This window comes from Micromesistius poutassou (assembly GCF_964030765.1).
Source record: "Micromesistius poutassou genome assembly, chromosome: 2".
Lineage (NCBI taxonomy): Eukaryota > Metazoa > Chordata > Actinopteri > Gadiformes > Gadidae > Micromesistius > Micromesistius poutassou.
Window position 1 is genome coordinate 11,805,154 of NC_140272.1, and position 18,777 is coordinate 11,823,930.

Sequence of the window (18,777 nt, forward strand, 5' to 3'; positions counted from 1 at the left end):
AATCTTAGTCACCATTTCCATTGCATAAATAACCAGAGATGACAATCTATGCTGGTAAAATTATGATTGTAATGTTCAGATATACTAATTATAACACACATACACACAAACGCACATAGGTAGTCCATCAATCATAACGGTCCAGAGAAAACGGAACGACAGGGCTAATAACGACAACACGGAACTCGGCTTTAATCGGCTATAATCGGCTATGAGGCAAATTTCAAGAGTTCTTAAGGGGACACAGATGGAAGCGCACATGCGCACATAGAGCAATGATGTATTTTGATTTTTCTTACCATTAAATGGTAAGAAACTTTTTTTTTTAAATCAGAGATGACTGAATCGCATGCTTTAAACGCCATTTAAGTATTGAATATTGAGAGAGAACAAAGGATGATAGGCCTAGGCTACTTGTCTTTAGACGTTTTCTACAGCGGTGGCTTTGTGCGCATGTGCGTTGACGGATATGCCCCTTTCGACTATCCCCCTATCCCATTATTTTGGAAACCTATTTTGAAGTTTAATTGTTTTGCTGCTTTACGATTCGTTGCGTTAGTTTGTCCACTATATAGCTTCTAAAGCTTTCGAAGTCTGCCACATAATCTATGGCGTTTTGGAAATAAAATTACGTTTCGGGTCGGGTTACTGTGAAAACGTGTGCTTCTTTGGGAAAAGTTTTGCAATGTTTTCCAGGTTCATGAGACAATGTAGCCAGCCAACTAGTAGCTAGCGACTCTCACTTGTGAGAGTTGCACATTGAAACGAATGCGTCAGTTACACTTCAATGCGACGGTGGTAATAATATACTCCATATTTATTCTCAATCTGCAACTGTCGCTTTTCTGTCGACCCATCTCATGTTGTTGCTCAACAAATGAAACCGGGTATGGATCTATCTTACACTCCGCTACTTCGGAAGACACGGCTAGACAACAGCACTGTGAGGGGCAGGGTCTCTCACGCTCTGGGGTTTTCTTGTCCCCTTTCTCTGGAGTACAAGAGGTAGGCCTACGTAACAAGTAATATTATACTCGCATTTAGACCGAATACAGTTCATGATTCCCTCAACAGCTAAAAAAAGTATGCCTATTTGTATGCCATTGTTTTTTTAATGGTTCAGGCTCTGGTCAGAGGAGTCCAACGTGATACCAATGGGGATTCATCGATTGCGGTGAATTTGCAGAAATTTGATGGTTCGTTGGTTCCCCCTTTAATTTATTCGCATGTTATTTATGTCTGTAGCATGGGGTGGTTTGTGGTTACACTGTAATTACAAAGTCGTACTGAGAAGCAGTGCATCGGAGCATGCCAATACCCAATCATGATCATGAAATCTGTTGTTCAACCAGAAAGACAAAACGCTTTTGAAACTAACTACTAGGCCAACATGATTTATAACTTCACAGGAGATACTTCAAGGGGGCTCACATATGAAGCCATGGAACTTTCTGGAGAAGAAAAGCCCATTTCCTCAATGGCTTCCTCTGGGCCATGGGGACACTCTATTTACAGTTCATTAAGCTATATATCAAACACCATACCACACAGAGGACCGAGAAGTACCCTAACCAGACACAGCCTTGGCCCTACCTTGCCTCAGGTACAGTGTTCACTTAATTTTAGTCCCTTACTGCATTGTTATCTACTATTCAGTAGTTTATCCAAAGCAACCATGTGGCTCAAGGATGCTCATAGGTAGGCTGCAGACGTTTGGGATCAAGCCCAGTACCTTTCAGTTGGGATTTCAACACTAAACTTTACCTTGCCTGCCCTATCTTTACAACCATTGTCAGAAGAATACTGTATTGACCAATATATGATTGGTATTGAGTGTCATGGATGCTGCCTCATTAAGTCTTCAAAATGATGTAGGCTATCAGATACTTCTTACGATTCTGTTTTCTAAAATAATATGCCCGTATTTCCTCCCCAGATTGAGAGTGTGCTAAACCCATCAGCATTTGGAGTCAAATTTAGAAAATGTGCTCAGGTAAGCAATGCCTTTATTTAATGAAAGCGGACCTAACCATTTATCCAAATGACGTACGCAATTATAATTAAATAGCTGTCATGTTATTTTGCTTTTATTCTATATTTTCATGAGCAGGTCATCCTCGGCACAGACCCTCCCCAGCTGGCGATCTACCTGCTGATCCACAACCTGGACCAAGTAGGGGCCGGGGACCTGTCCCAGGTGGCCATCCGGGACTCCATCTCTGGGATCATACCCCTGAAGTCTGAAGGAAAAGTGGTGGAAACAGACTTCCAGACCTTTGCCTTGGACTCACTGCCTGGTGGGTCTTGTGATTCTTGTGAGACCATCCAGACATGTGTTTCATAGTGAATATCAGTCTGGCCTTTGCTGGGGCGTTATTGATTTCCAGATATGGCCGGGGCCCTATCTTTCTAGAAAAACTTGGAAGAAAATACCAATTATATTCTTCTGAGAGCCTTTTGTTGTTAGTGTATTAACATATTTTTTCAGTTTTGGTCAGATAGTTTTGTTGTCTGCCTCTTGACTTTCTTTGACCACTGCCATTGGACTACAGCGCTCCTTGTGTTCCTTGTCACTGAAACTTGCTCCCCCTAGCCCTGATTGGTAATTTTTTCATTTTGAGAAAGGCTTTCAACAGGATTGATTGAACGTAAAGTTGCGAGGTCTCAAGAGACAAAATGAAATATGAAATATAACACGCAACTTCTTAAATACAAATGATTTTTCTTTCAGCTAGATCCCAGCATTTTCTTAACTATACTGCAAAGATTAGAAATCCGAAGAGGGATGTGCTGTACCTGCCTGCTTTTCTCAGCTTCTCTAATGCCTCTCAGGTATGCCTCTCTCTCACTCACACACACACACCACACCACACCACACCACACCAGATATTTGCCTAATTAGGATCATTAAATGTTTGTATTATTATTACATTTGATATGTTATGCTATTTGTGTCACATTATTGATTTGTCTTTTTGCACACCTACAGAACGATGTTCAAATGTTTGGACCACTAAGGACTAACTTAACCCTTAGGGTAAACAATACAGACAGGGTGAGTAGTAATCAGTACTTGAATCTCCATCACTGTTTCCTTCATCACTGGTTAACTATTGAATATTATGCTGTATAATGCAAATCTATGCTGGTATTTGCACATGCTGTTGGTGCCTACACCTAAAAAAAATGTTTTTAACATGAAAAAAAATGTGGCATTTAATAAAGCATTATTATCTTGTAACGTGTAGTGTTATCAGGGCATTGATTGGGCTGGTTGCTTCGTTTCTAGATTCAGCCCAGTCATGGACTTCCTTTAGCTGGATTTGTGTGTGGGTTCCTGGTGGCTCTGGTGATGCTGTCCCTGGGCTTCCTAGCCATGAACCTCATCTGTGCCCGGACCAGATTCAGTTTAATACATAAAAGGGTACCATTTAATCCCATTCGTATACTGTATCTTCTATTTACTAATATAACAAATGACTACCAAATACTGCAGTCTCATCGGTTCTGTTGTTGTTGTTTAATTGTGACGATAGACATGTACCACTATCACAATGTAATGGATTGCATAGCCTATCATTGTAGTTAATAAAGGGAATTGGTTTGCTTTAGAAAAACAGGGATGAGTCAGACCCAGAGTATGCAGACTGGAGCATGAGTGAAACCCTGAAGGATGAAGCCGCATTTGAAGACAAGATGGTGGACATCATGGGGCTGGAAGACCCTCAGAATATGTACCAAGCTCTGGAGAAGTATGTAAATACTATTCCATGAAAAGGGTTTCCCCTTATATATCCCAGCATCCATTAATGTTATTGTAATTGTAATGTGATTAATGCCAAAATCAATGTATTTTGTACTTCCTAAAATAACTCATGACCAACCACGACCAACCATGTAAATTACAATGGATGTATATTGCAAACTACATTCAAATAGCTTACATAGACATCACAGATCAAAAGGGGAATCAAACTAAATGCATACCACACACTTTTCTTTTGGTGCCCCCCCTAGCCTGGAGATGTCGAGCCTGCTGCGCGCCACCACCCACCTGGAGTCCACCCGGGTCCAGGTGTACAAGGACCTGACGGTGTCCCTGCTGGGAGGCCTGGGCTCTCTGGGCGAGGCCAGCTCCCACACCCAGCAGAGGCTGCTCAACGTGCTCCACGGCCAGCTGCTGGGCATGGAGGGCCGGCTGAAGGAGGAGCAGGTGGCCCGCATGGCCACCCTGGCCGGCCAGTGCAACCTGGAGACCCGTGAGGAGATGGAGGCCGAGCACCGCAGGGAGGCGGCCGAGAAGGCCAGCGCTGAGCTGCTGTGTCGTCATGCAGACCAACAGGTACTGGGGGGGGGGGGGGGTTGCAGGGTTCATGCAGGGGTTTAACCTGGATTAAAGGGGGGGCATGGCAAAGGCAGTGGTTGACTTAAGCTAGAGGTCATTTGAAAAGTGTTGGGATGTAGGTAATGCTTTATTATGTTTTTTATGTGTATATATATATATATATATATATATATATATATATATATATATATATATATATATATGTGTGTGTGTGTGTGTGTGTGTGTTGAATTTGCAGTCAGTTAGAATTTGCATGCAGGAAAAGCTCTAGGAGAGTGGCCATTCAGCCAAACATAATAATTAATGATAATAATTATCATTATACTAATGATAATTCCAGGTCCAGTAAGTAAAAGTTACCTTGCCTCCACCATCTGGGTTTGATCATTAGTACAACCCAAGGGAACAACTAATAAATTCAGCTGGCTCGGTGAATCACTTCAGTAAACATGGCCAGGCTTTTACCATATGAACATGCAATAACAATTTTCTATTTTGTTATTTAGCAGATGCTTTATCCAAGCTTACTTTGGAAACAACATTCATATACATGCCATTAAAGGATTTGGCCGGTTTGCTAAGACCCCAGGATTATTATTGACATTGTCTGTCAAGATGTCAATCAGCCATGATTTTTGTTAGTTGTTGAGCCGTTGAAATTCATTATATCCCAAACGAGTGTGAAGCAGCTCCCATAGATGTATTTTCCTTTGTTTTGTCTTTGTTTTGTCCAACACAAGTTAGCACATATGAACTGCCCTGGCAAATTTTCACTTATTAGTGCCCACAAACTAACAAATCCACACGTTTTGATTCTGTGTTCACTAGCCACTGTGCATGCTCACTCAGACTGAGAGGCGTGTAGCTAGAACTCAGAGTGAAGATGGTGGCTGCATTTGAGTCAGTGTGATTAATCCAAAATATGAGTTTAGAGCGTTTAGAACGTTTCAATAAGTCGCAAGGGAAAGTGTAGGAGGGGGTGTTTCTTTAACTGCAGCCTTGTGGATACGTGTGGATTTGTTTGATTGCCGGCCATATTGGAGAAAACCACATCTTTACTCAAGGATCCCTGATGGGTAAGGCTGCGGAATCGAGCCCGCTAACCATCCCCCTGTGCTACGTCATGACCTCCAGGAGTTCCTGTGCTGCAGTGTCCTGCTGGAGAAGCTGCACAAGCTGACCCAGGGGGGGCTCCAGCGAGCCCTGCTGGTCCGACACGAGGAGGCTTCCGCCAAGGTGCAACGGCAGCTCACCGAGTGGCGGCGAGTGGAGCTCCACAAGATCTTCTGTGAGGAGCTGGAGGAGGCCACCCGGATGGGCGAGCTGGAGAAGAGCACGGCTAAGAGTCTGCAGCACGACTACTTTGCCTGCCAGGTAATGGAAATGGTGATGTGTTATCTGCCAAGGGCTACTAAGAATACTGCTACAGACATTCCTATGGCTAATAGCATTCCTATGGCTAATACGCACGGTGGAAACCAGAATTGACCTCTACAAAGACACATGTGTTCCATTTTTTGTGTAATGTTTCAAATATATGTATATTTCTAATGTACTACCCTTCAAATAGCAGAACTATTTACAGTTAATAAAACAAAAGACCCAGGGCAACATTTCACAGCAGTACTAAAAGCAAGTCTTGTACCGAAAAATATGAAGGAAAGTAAAAATATCGAACTTATTTGTCATCATATGAATTTCCACAACCCAGGATCGACTGGAGGAGGTGCTGGACGTGGTGGTAGCTAACCAGCGCTACATGCTGGCAGAGCGCCACGCTCAGAGGAGGTTCCTGGTCCACAGCCTCCACAGCCTCAAGAGTCTCATATCGGACACCTTCTCCAGCACCTCCAGCAACCTGGGCTGCTGGTTCAACCAAATCAGGAGGTACCAGGCTTCCCATTTTTCAACCATTCACAGTAATGACTCGAATGGAACCTTAACTTTTCCTAACTATTAATTATGTTGTAGAGATGTCAAAACCGGAAGGTTGATAATAGGTATTAAATCCTACCTACAGCTTTTAGTTAGTTAAAAGCAGAGCAAGGCTATAGAGCCCGCATGACCGACCTGTTGCGCTTTCCATCAGAGGGAGTACTCTGCCGGCAGAGCAGCTGGCCCAGCTCCAGGACAAGGCCCAGCAGGAGCTGCTCATGGTTAGACAGAGGCTGGAAGACAAGCTGAACCAAGAGAGGAGAGCCATGCACTCTGTGTTGGTCAAGAAGAGGAGGGAGCTCATCTCCGATATGGTGAGGAGACCACTTTGTGACTCTATGCCCTGTGCAGATACAATCTGTCATGTTAGCTCTGAAGGAGCTCTCGGCAGTTACTCACTAATTAACTATGTAACTATGTGGGCTTAACCCAACCCGTTTCTCTTCTCCAGTGGCAGATCCACAACCAGAGGCGGCGTGAGCTGTCAGACATGTCCAAGGAAGGTCTGGTGGGCAGGGCCGAGGTGGCCCAGCACATGCTCTGCTGGCAGAACCTGCTGACTGCCCAGAGCCTGGAGCTAGCCGATCTCATCAATAGCCTGGACGAGGAGGCCGCCGCCGAAATACGCAAGGTGGTGCTTATCTGTGCGCCACACACACACACACGCACACGCACACACGCACGCACGCACACACAGGACGGGAACCGGCCGGGACCTTACGATTGTGCAGAATCACGTTTAGATACTGTAAAAATTGCGATCCATTAATTTGTTTTTTTGTGGCCGATTTGATCTTTTGTGTGGTTTAACGTATGGGTTTAACGTCGGGTTTCGGGTTCTTAAGTTCTGTCAGTGTCCGCCATTGTCTTTCATATGAATGTGTATGAACATAGCAAAACATAGTCGATGCGAATCAAATATAGGTGTATACACTATAGCGCCCTCTGCAGGATGGTAACATTAATATTTATATATATTGACGTCTCACCAAAATATGTAGACCGCCTGTCATTTACCGCCTGTCAGAGATCGCCTGTCATTTACTGAGCTGCTGAGCGGCCGCCCTGCCCTTCTGACCCCCTGCTGGCCCAACAGGTGACCATGCGTGTGATCCAGAGCTCCATGGCAGAGGTGAAGGCCATCCAGCCGTCCGTGGTCCAGGCCCTGCTCAACATCTTGCCCCCAGGGGCCCCGAGCTCGTCCCTGCTCCAGAGGGAGCCGGAGCCGGGCACGGGGCAGGAGGCCAGCGCTCTCCACCAGGCCCAGGAAAAGCTGCACCAGGAGGGCCAGGCGGCGGTGCGCACCCTGCGCTGCACCCGGGAGGCCCTGCAGGAGGCCATGGACCGGGAGCTCAGAGAGCAGAAGGAGTGCCGCGCCTACAGCCGCGCTTTCTTCAGGTCCCCTACCCCCGCCACTCGCCATGAAACAATGATCATACTAAGGATGGTTATAGATATTTATACATTTTGATAGCTTTTCAAATCCATGCTTTTCACCTATTTTATTGGCCATATTTTTCTGCATCTTTTTTTACCTTCTTTTTTCTTACATTGAGTCTCTTTCGTTCTCTTCCTCCCAGGTGTCTGTGCTCGTGCCAGCTGACGCTGTCGGAAGACGACACGCTGAAGATGAAGCTGGAGTTCCACAAGTGTCTGTCGGTGATGGACCGCTGCCTGGTGCTGCCCCACGCCGGCCTCAGAGCCAGGCTCCATGCTGCCCTGGCCGCCTGGAGGAAGGAGGCCGAACTGCAGGCAGAAAACACACATTCAGAGGTGGGGGGGGTTACTCGTTTTGCACTGATTTTAAAAAGGGCTGTCAAGTTCTGGTCGGTTGGCCGATTGGTTGGTGCACTTGTTTCTCATTGGTCCGACAATCGCTGGAGTTGATAATAGTCAAGGCACCATAGTTAATAATAGAATATAAGACAGTTGGTCAAAACTCCCCGTTTGGAACAACTTTGAGCTTGCCCAACTTAACAATGGCTGCTCAGTCGACGTGCTGAACATTTACTTGGCTACAAACTTATTTATACCATGTTGAATAAGTCGTTGGTGTGGCAGCAATTGGTTAAAAAGGACGACAAAAAGTCTTTTTTCAATTTTTTCCATGTTGTCTGCGATGCTCTATTAACTTTCGTGCTTGATGTCTGATAGGCTTTGAATATGAACCTATCAGACCTGGCATCTTGGCGCTCATTCATTGGGACCCATTATATAAAATTCAGAACAAAACCTAAAATCAAAACTCTGATGTCCGGTGAAAAGTGGTGTGACCCACTTTACATTGAAGCATTTCAGTCAGACTCAGACCACTCGGAGTGGATCTGAAACCCACTGACTTCCTCCAAACAGCACTTACGTGATATTTAGGCGACCAGGTAGAGTAGAGCAAACTCTGGCCGATTCAATTAATCTAGAGATAACATGCAGGCATTACCTGGGGGTGGGGGGGGAAGGAGAGGGAGAGAGAGTGGTCTGCGCTCTCAGGCATGGGACCTGGTGATGCAGATGGCCGCCATCCACTACCATTAGGCAGAGAGGAGGACCAAGATCTTCCTTGGTTGACTACAGCCCTAGATTTTAAAAGATGTATGTTATGGAGCTCTGTCCTGAACTGTGCTCATGTATTGCTTTACCTTGTACGTCTTGCTTGACTTAATATATGTAGATGTACCACCGCCTCAGGCGATTCCTTAACCACTTCAAACTAACCGCAATAGGCCATAATAGCAGGGACAGATATTTAACTTGTGACTCGTCAAAAAGCAATAACCACCAGTGTAGGCCTGCATGATACCGCACATCTGTAATGGGGCTGTTGGTGAGCATTGTTATGCACAAGTAATAATGGCTTCTACAAATTGGTTGTATCACGTAGCAAGCCAGCATGCTGCGCAGTGAGCCGTTACCATGACCACTTCAAAGACGTGATGTTTCTCGCAGACTAAGCCTCGGTCCAAGGGGAAGGCAGCTCAACACAAAGCAGACCCAGGGGCCGCGGTGTTGCTCTACCAGAGGAGGCTGGAGGAGAGGATCCAAGTGTTCGAGAAGGAGAAGGGAATGCAGGGCCGTGTCATGGACAAGGTACGTGTACGGGTGTACGTGTTTCCAATGTGACCCTGCTGAGTAATAAATAAAGATAGTTTTTTGTAAAAATGCAGCCAAGGAGAATGTCATGACTGTGTGTGCTACATGTTAAGTCTCACAAATCCGATCAGATTCATGTCTAAAGTCTGAGGGCAGACTAACTCAAATCTGGGTCAACGGAGCAATTATGGCTCCTTCTATAGTGCCTTCTATAGGTGCCATACTTCATACAAAACAATCGGGGTGCTCTCCTCCCTAATCCCACCAGGTCCGAGAGGAGACGGAGAGGGAGCGGCAGAGCAAGCTGCGCTCTCAGGCGGGCGACCTGGCGACGCAGATGGCCGCCATCCACTACCACAAGGCGGAGAAGAGGACCAGGGTGCTGGAGACGTCCAGGGCCATGCTCACTCTGCAGAGCCAGCTCACCCGCCAGCTCAGGGAGAGACGCAGCCTGGAGCAAGGGGAAATGGCCCAGAGTATACACCACCACTGCTCGGTGGGACATGGTTTCTTAGTCCTTTTTGTGGCCGACTGATTGTGTTACAGCCCTCTTACCTCAGACATGACACCGCTGAATGAGGTGGCAAGGCAAAAAATGTAACATGGCTAATTTGAGGTTGTAGTGAAATTGATCGACATAGTGGTAGGAATGGTTTTAGCGCCAGAGAAAATTGTCTGTGAGGCTGTTTCTTGCAAAAGAAACAGTTCAGTCGGTTCGATGTTTTGTTCTGTTTTGTTTTTTAAACAGTCTTGGGAATACAATGCCTAACTAAATTGTGCCTGATGTAACAGGACCCTTAGAAACTTAGCGGGTTCGTTTTTAAAAAGCCCTTCGTTATAAATGGTCTCCCATTCCAACAACCGCTGACTCTCAAGGGGAAAGGCAAAAAGCCAAGCATTTTGGGGGGGGAAAGGAAGAAAAAAATACAAGGCTGCATAAGACAGATCCGTCTTCCGCAGATGGCAGTGCAGTACATAGCCCAATAGCCCGTGCTGGTGAATGACTAAATCAGAGCTGTTGAGTTATCGGTGTATACGGTCTGCTAGTGCATTACAAGCCAACCTTTGTGTTTTAGGCCTGTTTGTGTTTGCAGAAGGACTTGTTTTTTCCAACTTGTTAATAACTTGTTAATATATATATTATTTTCTTTGTGCTCCTTTGTTGCTAACCATGACCTCACCCAGACCGTTGGATGAAAACGATTCAGAAGATATAAATCTTGATTTAGTCTACTGTCACCACAGAGTCTGGAGGAGGCGGAGAAGAAGCTCCAGGAGGAGAGGGCCGGGCTGGGCTGCTTGGAAAGCGCTCAGCGCGGAGACAGGTCCGCCACAATCCCAGAGGACTCCCAGGGCGAAGAAGAAGAAGAAGACGACGAGGTGGAGGTGGAGGAGGAAGATGAGCGTGACAGGAAGAGGCTGTTTGAGGTCCGGCGAGATTTCCGGATGTCCATCATCCTCCAGGAGGCGCTGTGCAAGTGCGACAGCGTCTTCGGCACGTTGACAGAGAGGTGGGGGGGCGGTCGCGTTAAGGCTAAGTTATGGTTCCAAGTCGACGCAACACAATGTCCACGCAGACGCTTTTGACGCAGTCGTGAACCTGGTTGGGCTCTGCGTCGTGTTTTAGTGAGGGACCAATCACAGCCCTTGCTGCTGCGTCGCCTCGAAGCAGGGTAACAATTTTTGGGAGGCGCATGTCAGGCGATTGGGGTGGACGCAAGGAGGGTCTGCAAGGACTTAATAGGTCCGTAACCCCCCTTGCGTTGCGTCGACGTGGAAGCATAACTAAGCCTTTAGCCTCAGAAGTGTCTGTCGGAGGGGTGATGGAGGACCGCAGTGTCTTATCATCCGTCCGTCGTGTCTTCTCCTGGCCAGGCTGCAGGAGGCCAGCGCCAGGAGCCAGGTCATGGAGGATTTAAAGGAGCAGCTGGAGCTCAAGAGATTATACGCACACTGTGACCAGGTGACACACACACACACACACACACTCTTTCTTACTCTGGTGAAGACAATAACGTTCATATTCATTCTTTTTTTAACCTTGTTATGGAAAGAAAAGTATCTGATTCACTCCATAGTGACCCAAGATCATGTTGTGAAATGAATAACAGGGTCTCTCTCGACTTTTTACAACATGAGATTAGTTTGAGTTATATTACATTTAGTAATTTAGCATATGTTTTTTTAAACCCAAAGCAACTTAAGACTGAATATCATTCGGAAACAACTCGAGGTAAGGCATCTCGCTCTGACATGCTGACATCGGGGAGGGAACACAGAACCGTCCAAACACCCATATCGGCCGCCTCTCCTGCTCCGTCCGGGGTCTCTTGACTTTCCGCCCCATCTTCCCTTCCCCCCAGGAGCTGGAGTTTGCGTCTCGGCTGGTCAAGCAGAGTCAGGTGTCCACGGAGGTGCTGCTGGAGGCCCTGCGTCTGCTGCTCCCAACGCTGCCCGAGTCTGAGCTGCTGTCTGTGGTCGACGCCCTGTGCCGGCCCAAACACAGCCTGCCCTCCGGCTCCACGGAGCAGGCCCGCCCAGGGTACGCCTCCCTGTTAACAGTCCTCGTCAAAGAGCCAGTGAACCCAAAACCATTTATTTCAAACGTGGTCATATTTGTTACACGATCGTCAACATAGTAATCTGTCATTTCATCACTTGTATAAAAGAAGACCGTAATTAAGAGGAAACAGGAGTAAAATACTAGTTTTGGGCCAGTCTCTGCAAAACAGTTTGTGAACTTTCCACGAGAGGTATTTTCATGACTTTAGTATACCCTTTGATATCATGACCAAGGGCCACAGGCGGTGAGCTGTGTTTGGATGTGTGGAGCTCCGTTTGTGCAGTGGTTGATGTTGATAGCCTTGTCCAAGAAAGAATTAGGCTTCCCAGAAACGGATGCTGTAGCAAAGATTTGTGTTATTCAGAGAGACGAAAAAAGCGTAATAGAGCAAGATCTTTAAACAAAACAACCCAAAATAAAACGGCCCCACCTTCTCTGCTCCCTCCCTCCCTAAACTTCTCCAACTCTTAAATATAAATTGTCTCATACAGAGGCAGGTGCAGTCAACCAGAGCAGATATTCTCAGAGCACATTTCACTCACCAATAGCTGAAATAATAATAATTAGCACTTTAAGGTTTCGAGAATTTCTCGTCCTCTTCCATTTTGAAACCACAATTGTTAAACTGCCAAGATTAGATTTGACAGTCAAATAGCAACCAGGTGAATCATTTGGTTCCCTGTCAAGGTATTGATGTCTATTGCTATGCACTATTCTGACAGTGTGACCATGGCCGTGGCCCAAACTCTTATTTGCACATCAGTAGCGTTGTCTGGCACAACTCTCCTGGCTCACAGGTTTATCACTGCTGACATAGTATGTTATAATGCACTCTTCTAAAACATCCTGGCATTCCAAGCCTTAACCCCAGAGAGACTTGAGGCCTTTTGCAACTTTGAACATATATTTGACAACTTTGGTCAGCAAAAGAGAACGACCAATAAGAACTATAAATAGTTGGGGTCCTCTTTCACAGCAATCCCACCAGTATGAATTTATTTTAGATAGGAAGTGTGTGTGTGTGTGGGATAATTGCCCAAAAAGATAACTTGGACAGTTTGTTATTCCAATGATTTATCTTAGAGGTGCCTAGGACACCTAAGAAACCGATTGTTTTCACAAACTTTGCCATGTTTTCTTTCTGGGAAATATACTTTCCAGATTTAAAATGTAAAACATAAAACTTGCCTAAAAGGAAGACGTCTTCCTTTGAGGAAATGACCAGGGTCTTGAGAAAATCACCAGGAATTTCCACATCAGATATCTTAGAAAGAAAACAATGTTTAAAAATAGAGGTATTGAAGGTATCTTTTTACTACAACAATGTCCTGCACAGGTGATCTTGCTGGGAAGTTTCATTACAGCAATCTGTAAACTCAATCAGATATTTGTTTCCCACAACTGTCCCTCCAACAACAACGAAATATTTCACACATGTTCGTCCCGTTTTCATCTCCGCTCCGGACTTCTTGGCCGAGCCTGTGGAACACTTCCCGTCACAGCCTGGCCTGCACTCTGGATGACGCTGTGGATGAATAATGCACGACCGAGTTGGGCCCCACCGACCAGAATTGTCCAGCCAAAAAACAACAAAACAAATAACCTCACCTAATTGGAAAAATAAGCCAGTTCTGTTGGCATATGGCCCATTGATTCTGTTCTACTCGGTCTCATAGAGTATGGACCTCAAATAGAGACAGATTTCTTGAGTCTGTTTGACTCAGTTTGGTGATTAAATTGACATCACTCTTGTAATATATTTTGTGCAGGGACATGCTTTTTCCTGAATGATATTCTATGTAGTTGTTGGATAAAATAACAAAAAAGAATGCCAGACTGATCCCAAATCAGTACCAGCTGTGATGTGGAAATTGTACTCTAATACAATCAATCAACTTTAGCATAAAATGTAAACTAGCCAATCATCAGCCTACAGCTGTTGAAAATAAATGTATTTATTCTTCACAGATCGAAGATAAGCTTTAAATAGATTGTCATAAACTCTTTAAATATGTTTCTGTAGTTATCTAAAGCCACTTAATGATTATTATGAGTGTATTTTTGTTCACTCACACGCAACATGTTTTGTTGGCCCTAGGGAGCTTTTTTGGCTTTCATTGTGTTAAAAAGATCCAGTCAGCGTTTTGACTAGTACGTTTACATGCACAGCTTAATTCGATTAAAGCCATAGCTCGATTATGCTCCTCAATTGGACAACTGCAATTGTCTGCGTATACATGGCGGTGAGTAAATCGATTCATTAGCCGAAGCGTGTCATGCCCCGGTACGATAGGTGGCGCTGTGCCCATTTCAACTAGTGGTAATAGAGCCACCGGTTGACCTCTTTACGTCACCAGCAACAACAAATTCATTTGAGAAAGTGATGTTTCAGCAGACAGCTGTCAGTTCACTTCGGGTCTATATCATTTCTCCGACGCTCCATTGTTCCGACCTCTTGGTCGTATGCCGACTCCTCCGGCTGCTCTGCCGGCGGAGCAGTCCGCACAGACATTCTCTATCTTTTTAGGTTTTCACATACACCTACCAGTCTGACTCATGCCTAATTCCTTCCAGGTCTCCCAGGGAACCAGACCGTAGTCTTCTGGTTAAACTAAGGGAAGCAATGAGGTGTGCTGAGGGGACAAATCTCCATCTGGTCGGAGGCCGGTAGGTGCAAATTACAAACATCTTCTGAGTACATCCTATTTATTTCGAACTCTTTCAACCATCCATGCTAAGCATGTATTCACTCATGGTATTATTATTATTGTAATGTGCTTTGGATAAAGGTGTCCACAAAAATGACACATTTTTTTATATTTATACAAACTCAATAATCCTATCTCATTACGTTTCCATAGACTTCAAGTAAAAAGGCAAGAAATCTGGGAAAAACTGTTCAATCCCACGGCACCACCCAGAGCCTCTAAACACCTTCCACCGATGCTGGTGGAGGAGAACCGATCGGAGGGGGCTGCTCTGGACCAATCGTCTGTGGCTGTAAACACGCCGTCACAGCAGCCACCACTTTCTACACAAGCAGCAGACCCAGAGTCTGCAGCCCCGTGCAGCTCCCCTCCTCCACCCATAAACACCACCCACGGCCCCCCTAGTCCCACCCCCTCCACGGGGGAGAGGCTGTTTGTGTTTCGGGCGCCACAGGAGTCACATGACGCCGTGGATTTCCCCAGGAGGAAAAAGAAGAGGAATTTCCTCAACCTGAAGAAGGGGTCTGTGGCTCCAACCGTCCCACCCTGAGAGTGATACGTCCCCATATGTCAGGTGTTTACGATGCAATGACTTCATGCCCTGATGACACTCATGCTGTGTGTGTCAGAAGGTTTTGAAAATACTTTTTTTACTTAAAATGTGTATTTTATATATATATATATATATATATACTGTATATTAAATTGTTATAAGTTGTGGGATCTCTTTATAAGGCAGCTGTTTAATGAATTAAACCACACAAGCAGGGCTGCCAAGTTTTTCACCCCACACAGTTATTGAAACTTAAAATAACAGTTTTCAGCATTTTACATATTTTTCATAAATGATTAGTAAAAATGTAAACAGTGGGAAAATCTGATAAAACAAGCCAAATCAGACCAAAAAACAAAGTTGGATTTATAAATTTGCAATGAACACAAATGTATATGGACTTAAACCTCAGTATAGTCTAAAATACCAGTTGCCCCCATTAATAGATCATGGGTGGGACAGAAGGTGCATGTCCCCTCCAATTTCTGAAAAACATGAAGTTGTCCCCCCTGTAATTGAAAATATGTAGCCTATTAAATAGAAGCAGACTCTACTTAATTAATACACTCAACCCTTTATGCCACTCGCCCCATCCCCCTATTTATCCTGCTCGATTGTCTAAACAAGCGTTAGATCTTGACGCGTTATGCCTCTGCCTATTTTCACGCTCAATGCGAGAGTTGGCAGCTCTGTACACAAGTATATGACTATATGCATTTATGTACAAAACGATTGCTTGTTCGTGAACATGCTCCTCCAGCCTTATTAGGGACCGAGCAGAACCTGCAAGGTCCCTATTGTTTTTGATCCGATTATTCTTATTCATTTTTCAGGCACTTTGATTGCATTTCCCCCCCCCTGAACATTTACGAAAACTCATTTTTATTTGCCACATTTGGTGGGACTGCTGTAAATTAGAGATTCTAGCCGTCTAATTCAGATTGGCCTCAAGGTGGCGCTATACCAACTATGCCAAAATTTCAACCTTTGCACAAGCATAACTCGTCACTGGTTGGACCTACACTCATGAAACTTTTGCCACACATGCAAAACCTCATGATGAACAAATTTGCAGATACTAACTTAGCACTTCCGGTAGCCACATTTCCCGCCATTTTGAATTTAGTTAAAAAAAGTAAATTCCCCAAGGATCCCAGGTTTTTCGACTTTGACAAAAATCCTTTGGCACATATCATCTATGGCCCATTATCTTCAATTCCACATAAGGATTAGTCTGTACACTAAAGTAGCAAGTACCCATGAGCCATTTAGTTCTAAAAGGGGTGTGGTTTTTACCAAAAAATTGGTAAATTGCACATATCTACATGAATTTCACTCCTATGATGTTGGACCCCTCTACTAAAGTTGTTCAGAATCAAATTCTGAACAAGATAAAGTCAACATTTTTTCAAATGGGGCGTGGCTTCAAAATGGGCGTGGCCTGATACTAAAATAGCCACAGTTCATAGACGCTATGTTTCATTTCAGCGGGACCAACTCAGTGGCCTTTGGGGACCAAAGTTCTAACTGGTCAAGTAAAATTAAGTCGATTGGAAAAACAACATGGCCGCCAGAGCCTCAAAATCACTCTGCGGAGACCGTAATAGTTATGAATATGAAATTCACAGGACACGTGTAGACTGGTGCCTGTAGCTCACATACCAAAAATCGTGGTTGTCATGTTTGTAGCGCCCCCTACAGGATCTTTAAAAAGCAGCCCCTGCGCCACGTTTCACCAATATGTATGAAACTCGGTAGGCACGTACAACATGACAATACCTACAGAAAAGCCTCTTGGACCCATGCCCCAAAACCCACCGGAAGTCGGCTGTTTTCTTTTTTAATTTGCACTTTTACCGGCAAATTTCACTTTTTTACCGGCAAATTTCACTTTTTCGCCTTGTATTTGAACGAACTCCTCCTAGGGAATTTATCGGACCTGCTTCACAATTGGTCAGTACAGTCATGAAATGGAGCTGAACCAACGCCGTGTTATTTGTGACTCTACGTTGAAGGGCGTGTCCGTGGCGTGCCGTCAAAGTTGGCCATTTTGAATGGAATTTTTTCACTTTTTCGCCTTGTATTTCAACAAACTCCTCCTAGGGAATGTATCTCATCTGCTTCTACAGATTACATGAATTCGCAAAAAATTAAAATTAAAACTGCGCGCAGTGATGAACGGGACCTCGTGGCAGCGCACATGTTACGAGGTCCCGTTCATCACTGCGCGCAGTTTTAAAAAAGCGCACATGTTACGAGGTCCCGTTCATCACTGCGCGCAGTTTTAAAAAAGCGCACATGTTACGAGGTCCCGTTCATCACTGCGCGCAGTTTTAAAAAAGCGCACATGTTACGAGGTCCCGTTCATCACTGCGCGCAGTTTTAAAAAAGCGCACATGTTACGAGGTCCCGTTCATCACTGCGCGCAGTTTTAAAAAAGCGCACATGTTACGAGGTCCCGTTCATCACTGCGCGCAGTTTTAAAAAAGCGCACATGTTACGAGGTCCCGTTCATCACTGCGCGCAGTTTTAAAAAAGCGCACATGTTACGAGGTCCCGTTCATCACTGCGCGCAGTTTTAATTTCTCTTTAAATCCAGTGACTAAAAAGTATAGTCCATGAAGTCTTAAGTAACTTGGTGGCCAATGCCTCACATCTTTGGAATAGTTCACTGAGTTATATCAATAGGATGTAGGCAATATGGTTTTACAAACTTTTTTCAGATTTTATTTGTTTTATATGTGTATCCAGGCTCTTTCAAACTGTCAAATAAAAACAAAAGATTTTGCAATGCTCAGTCCATGGTGAGGTGACTTCAAAATGCCAAACTTTTGCTCAACAGTCTCGACGTCAGTGTAGTCTACCCCCCACCCCCATCATCACTCCGTCTTAAAAACGCCACAGAACAACCAGCTCCACATACTTTCAAGACTCCCAGACCCCAGTAACATCTCGTCTGGACAGAGCAACACAATGAAGCTTGGACTTGCCACCGTGGTGTGTTTCCTCAGCTGTGTGTGGTGGTCTGATGGTGCGCCACCAACCTGCTATTCCAGAGCGCTCGGTTTGGGCAAAGAAACGATGGCTTTGCTGAATAAGATCCATACCTATCATCGGACGGTAAGACGATTCACATTGACTTCGAACTACACCGTTGGCTGTTTTCGTGTCTTAAACCCGTCTTTCATCGCAATCCCTGTGTTTGATTTCAGAAAGCCTGTGCGGAAGTTTTGCCAACGATCTTCATTGATATCCACGTGAGTTGCGTTACACTTTGACGTGACGTGATGGAATCTGTCCAGTTTGGACCAGATACATGTTTCATAATAAGACCGGTAATCGTGTAGCTGAAAATGAGTCACTTAACTTAATGCGAAAAGAAAACTAAAAGACAACTTTTTACTGTGGTAGGCCTATACACAACAGGGGCGATTTAAGCACCCCTCTAAACTATCCTTTTCCTAAAATGAAATGAACACATTTTATTTAGGCTTCATCCAAACTGTTGGGGGGGGGGATCGTTTGAAAGAAAACAGTGCCTGGGAGGATTGGCAAGAGCAAATTATAAAGTAACCCATGGATATCA

At 44.9% G+C, this 18,777-nt stretch overlaps 2 protein-coding genes across 2 annotated transcripts in view; both read left to right on the forward strand.

The window, feature by feature from the left end:
• The first annotated feature begins 535 nt into the window (after positions 1-535).
• LOC311338406 (limbin-like) lies at positions 536-15,213 on the forward strand. The gene is made up of 23 exons (XM_084463679.1): positions 536-1,005; positions 1,124-1,196; positions 1,410-1,603; positions 1,937-1,993; positions 2,111-2,297; positions 2,732-2,832; positions 2,990-3,055; positions 3,290-3,424; positions 3,613-3,752; positions 4,018-4,342; positions 5,480-5,719; positions 6,057-6,232; positions 6,435-6,594; positions 6,732-6,911; positions 7,377-7,678; positions 7,861-8,053; positions 9,224-9,364; positions 9,636-9,863; positions 10,613-10,878; positions 11,243-11,330; positions 11,731-11,909; positions 14,505-14,597; positions 14,792-15,213. Exons 1-23 carry the CDS (start codon positions 769-771, stop codon positions 15,186-15,188), a joined length of 4,158 nt encoding a protein of 1,385 aa, XP_084319805.1. The 5' UTR covers positions 536-768; the 3' UTR covers positions 15,189-15,213.
• Positions 15,214-18,031: 2,818 nt separating this feature from the next.
• cytl1 (cytokine like 1) overlaps positions 18,032-18,777 on the forward strand; it is a 1,556-nt gene continuing 810 nt past the window's right edge. Inside the window, exons 1-2 of the mRNA XM_084464046.1 lie at positions 18,032-18,311; positions 18,404-18,448. Coding sequence (XP_084320172.1) covers positions 18,165-18,311; positions 18,404-18,448 — 192 coding nt within the window. The 5' untranslated portion in view covers positions 18,032-18,164. The remainder of the gene's footprint in view (positions 18,312-18,403; positions 18,449-18,777) is intronic.

Bases quoted from the DNA above. Each gene is read 5' to 3' on its own strand.
- LOC311338406 (XM_084463679.1), top strand. From the start codon at position 769: ATGCGTCAGTTACACTTCAATGCGACGGTGGTAATAATATACTCCATA. The intron at 1,994-2,110 runs GTAAGCAATGCC...TTTCATGAGCAG, and splicing joins AATTTAGAAAATGTGCTCAG to GTCATCCTCGGCACAGACCC. The intron at 11,331-11,730 runs GTGACACACACA...CCTTCCCCCCAG, and splicing joins TATACGCACACTGTGACCAG to GAGCTGGAGTTTGCGTCTCG.